Source organism: Nicotiana tabacum, chromosome 10, assembly GCF_000715075.1.
Source record: "Nicotiana tabacum cultivar K326 chromosome 10, ASM71507v2, whole genome shotgun sequence".
Lineage (NCBI taxonomy): Eukaryota > Viridiplantae > Streptophyta > Magnoliopsida > Solanales > Solanaceae > Nicotiana > Nicotiana tabacum.
The window spans coordinates 137268982-137273420 of NC_134089.1; the positions used below are offsets into that span (position 1 = coordinate 137268982).

Consider the following 4439-nt stretch of genomic DNA (forward strand, 5'->3'; position numbering starts at 1 on the left):
ACGAAATCACCAACCCCGACTAGAATCCATTGTAATATCTCTATCTACATTATTCTCGTATACTTTTTCTCTACTCTTCTTGAAAGAGAAAAAAAACGTGGCAACTTGCATCTCGTGAATAGAAGAATGGTGAGGTCCTAGTCAAACTTTTATCTTTAGTAATTATAGTCTTTATTTTTTAGTGTACATATCAGGAGTAGATTGGACATGAGAGAGACAAATGAAAAGATTAAGTGAGAATTGAATCATATTATTGGATAATATTTTTATCGATTTCTCCCTGTTGATAACTACACCAACTCTCAACTCACTCGTTCTCTAAAGATTTTATTTCTAATATCTAATATCTAATATATATAAGTGAGGATGAGCAGGGGCATTTTTGTCATTTCAGGTGCTGTTGTAGAAAGCACTGCTTCTCAATTCTATCTCCAACCGCTTCTTAATTCATTTCTTTGCTCTGCTTCTGTTTAGTACCAAGTGCTTTGTTCTTCTTCTTCTTCTCCTTCTCCAGGTTTTCCCGTAGTTGTTTGATAAAATTACTCTTTCAGCTACACTTAAATTTGTCCTACTGCCCTTACAACAACGAAGTGGCTACTTGAGATTGTATCTAATTGTGTGCTTCATTTTATTTTGCTTTCTGTTTTACTTTTTCGTGACCATTTACCTTGGTTTCCTTGTTCGATTTATGAGTTTCTTCTTTAACTGAGGTGAGTAATCTGTCATCACTATTTTCTGCCCAATTATTTGGTCCTTTTTCACTTTGATTTGGATTCTCTTACTGTCCTTCATACTTGTAATATTTCGCAAGCTTCTGCAGTTCGTTTCCACTTTGATTTGTATTTTCGAATATTGACAGCAAAGGATGGTACTTCAAAACTTTGGACCGTATTAATGCTTAACAATTTAGGGAGAAGAAAGTCTAAATAGCTATGGGGCTAAATTTTTTTTTGACGTTTCAGCAGTCTGTATCAGCTAATTTCAGAGTAGTTCAATGTTTCGAGACTCGGCTGCCTATATTGGAGGCTTAGCAAGTGAATTCCTAATTTTACACCTCGGGAGTAACTGGTTTGATAAATCTTCTCCTATCAATCTACCACATTCGAAAGTTCGCCATCTCAAAAATTCTCTTCTCTCAGGTACGCTTCCTCTGTTCACTCTACTTGTTCTCTCCACTTGATTATTTTCTAGTCGATTGTTTTTTCTGGGATGGTCATTAGGAATCATCATTGTTATCACTTCATTCATATGCATTTAAGCATGATTTACTTTCAGCTTATTCTTTCTTCGATTTTCTCTGAACTACATGCTTTCAGGATCTTTCAGTTTTCCCGGGTGAGTTTCGTGTTGTTCTCAAGCGCCACAAACTTTTACTATTTCAAACATGTTCATATTTAATTTGTCATTGATGCTACTAGCATTTATTATCCATGCTGTCAAAATATATGCCAAGCTGATTTTTGGTTTCTGTTTCTATTTTGTCAGGTCATTATGAAAATTCTTTAATCAACATAGGGATAGGTACTGATACTTTTACTTCTGTAGGATTTTGTTCTACTCATAGGTGCTAGGCAGGTCAGCGTTAACTTTCTTTTAGGTACTTTCACTGCAAAGCCAACATGAGTATATTTTTATGCGGCCTGCACTTACAATTTGTCTTATGTTGTCAATTGTTACAACTTGACTCACGCATCTGTGAGTCAAGTTTCAAGTTAACGACAAGGTGCAAGAGTTCTAAATAGTAGAATTAAAATATCAAACTGCAGAAATTAGACATCAAAACATAGAATTTTAAAAACAGGCATAACTCTTGTTGAGTATGTTGACGTTCCACAAAAATTGTGCGATAAAAGATCTTGTTGTTTACCAAAATAGGAAAAATCTGCACATGTTGTCAGTTACCTACTCTGGCCAAAGGGTGATTCACTTTCTCATGGAGTGTTTTTTTTTTAACTTTGAAAAGGAGCTTCCTGTAGTTTCATAGATTTCCGATATTTGTTGAATTGGATAACTGCTGAATTTTCATTTATAACATTCCAGACTGAAGTTCTATGCAAACGTCGAAATTTAAACAGGGCAATGATGATATCTTATGGATTAGGTTAATCAGAACTGCAAGGTATTTTTAGACCGAATGTCTTACTTTAGTTGCTTTGTTTTTTCCCTTTTCGTTTCCAGAAGAAGACGAGTCGCTTGTTCTTGATTCAGATTTTCTTGTGCCAATGAAAGGTAACTTTCACCTTCTTCTACATTGATATGTTGCGGTAGTTCTGTTGGACTTTGGTTATATTTGAATCTGCTTTGTCTTGCTACTAGCATGTTTCTGAATATTTATTTGTGCCTTTTCTTCTCAAAGTTGGTAGCCTACATAATTTTTGTATTGACTGGCATTTTATCTTAGTCAAATAGGTATCACTTCTTACATTTATGAATCATTTGATATACTAGGTTCTTTGTGTGTATTAGGCATATTAAAGATTGGAATAATTATCTAAAATGGAATTATCGACGTTTGAAGTTAGTTTTCAGTATTGTTACTTTTTTCCCTTCCAAGTTCATTTGTATTAGTTCAGATTTCTTTCCTTTATATGAAATTTTATCGGAGGAAATAATAACATTCATACAACAGTTTAGTCCTCTTGTAGGGAAAACATGAAAGGCCATAAATATTTTACATAAAGAAAAAATTGAAATGAAGGACATTGGAGAGCTCTTTTTGTTTCTCTCTCTTTAATTTCCTCTCAATGTTCTGTTCACATAATTTGTCTTCTCTAAAACTAGAATATATAGAGTAGTACTATGTTTATATCTTAAGACAAAAGAATGTAAATTAAATAGTTGAATGAGTAAAATATGTTTCCCTTAATTATGTTGGTACATATATGCTGTAATTGTAAATAATTCATGGATACACTTCCTCATTTTTCCTTTCCAGCTTTCATTCTCATATTGGGATATGCAGTATCTTCTCTGTAGATATTTTACTCCTCTTATCATTCAATCAAATTCACACATTTCAACGCTTTTGTGACAACACTTCTATTTGGACAAATAACAGTAACCATTACTGTAATGCAAGATGTTTGCTCAATATGACTAAGGTGCAAAACATCTTTGCATTCCCGTCCCTCAAGTATGTATCTTGTCTAACTTGGCACATTGGCGTCTTTATTAAGTGCTATTATTGTCTTTTATCATCATAAATCTTTGATGCAGCTTGCTCGGCATGTCTAAGCTCTATATATTAGGGCCAAGCTGTATGTGAAAAGTGTACATTTCATGAGACTACCCATCTATTAACATGTGGCCGCTGTTTTGCTTAATCAACGTATTTGTCTTTGTGGGAATGATAGTAGATAGTAGGAAATGAATGAATTTAGCATCTTATTGTAATTTAGCATTTGAGATTTCTATTTTGCCGATATACTTTCATCTTAAAAAAACAAAGAGTATGAGAAAATCTATCATTTTTTTCACTCAGTTTTACATTTGACTCTTATCGGAAAACTGAAATACCAAAAGGCTGTCAGCTGAAGAGGATTTGGAATTGCTTGTTTAGTAACACTCAAAATATGTCAGCAGATGAGAAATCCCTCTGGACAAGGGTCAATTCTCTATGTTGTCTTCTTCAGAAGGATCCTATTACAGTTAATAAGAGTGAGAATTGTGTTGATGTTGCAGTTGGAGGAAAGAACTGATGAATTGATCAGTTTCTTTCCCGCAACAAAAAGTGGAAAGAAGGTTGAAGATTCTGAAGATTCTGCTGCAGTAGAGTATGAATCAAATGATCCAACTCGGTAAATGTCAAGAAAAGACTCGGTAGGCGATCTGTTGCTAAATCTTTCAAGAATTGCGTCATGACCTCAGTTTTTGTTCAATATCTACGACGATTCTGATTACTAAGCTAGATAGCTATCTGCTTGGTTTATTATTATCCTCAAGGATTGTGAAGTTATTACCCTTGCATATAGCAGGTGTAGTCCAAATAGCTACTATGTTCAGTTTAGAATTTGACATGCCCACAAAAAAATGTGTTGTTGGGCCCGTCCTTAGCACGAGCAATTCCTCACTAATTTCTAATATAAGTGTTGTAAGAAGGAAATTATTTACTAAACCTTTTGGAAATTATTTACTAATTTTTTAGGGTAAGTGTTGGAAAACTAATTTAAAGTTATAGTAGAAAATCTTAATTATTTAGGATTCAGTATTTGCTAATTTATTTAATTAATGTCTAAATAAGATTTGTAGTCAGAATTAATATAGGAATAAGCTTTCCTATTTTTAGTTAAAATAAGTGTTGTACTATTATAAATAGAAGTACTAATAACTTATTTTATGTGAAAAGGAAATAAAGAATTGTAGAGATCAATAAGAGATTTATAGTAAGATATATTTCTTCATATTGATATCGGAGCTTCTACGATCTTGGGAGAGAACAA

General features: G+C 33.3%; 1 protein-coding gene across 11 annotated transcripts; it reads left to right on the forward strand.

The window, feature by feature from the left end:
- The first annotated feature begins 240 nt into the window (after positions 1–240).
- On the forward strand, positions 241–4146 carry LOC107829100 (uncharacterized). Of its 11 annotated transcripts, none has more exons than XM_016656539.2 (5): positions 241–710; positions 966–1139; positions 1486–1521; positions 2179–2229; positions 3482–4146. In XM_016656539.2, the coding sequence occupies exons 2-5, from the start codon at positions 995–997 to the stop codon at positions 3532–3534; spliced, it is 285 nt and encodes a 94-aa protein (XP_016512025.1). In that variant the 5' UTR covers positions 241–710; positions 966–994; the 3' UTR covers positions 3535–4146. The 11 variants fall into 11 exon arrangements, 9 of the variants coding, with proteins under 9 accessions (XP_016512025.1, XP_016512020.1, XP_016512019.1 ...); XM_016656534.2 differs by having other exon boundaries at positions 249–710; positions 3523–4146; XM_016656533.2 differs by having other exon boundaries at positions 251–710; positions 963–1139; positions 3523–4146.
- Positions 4147–4439: the final 293 nt, after the last annotated feature.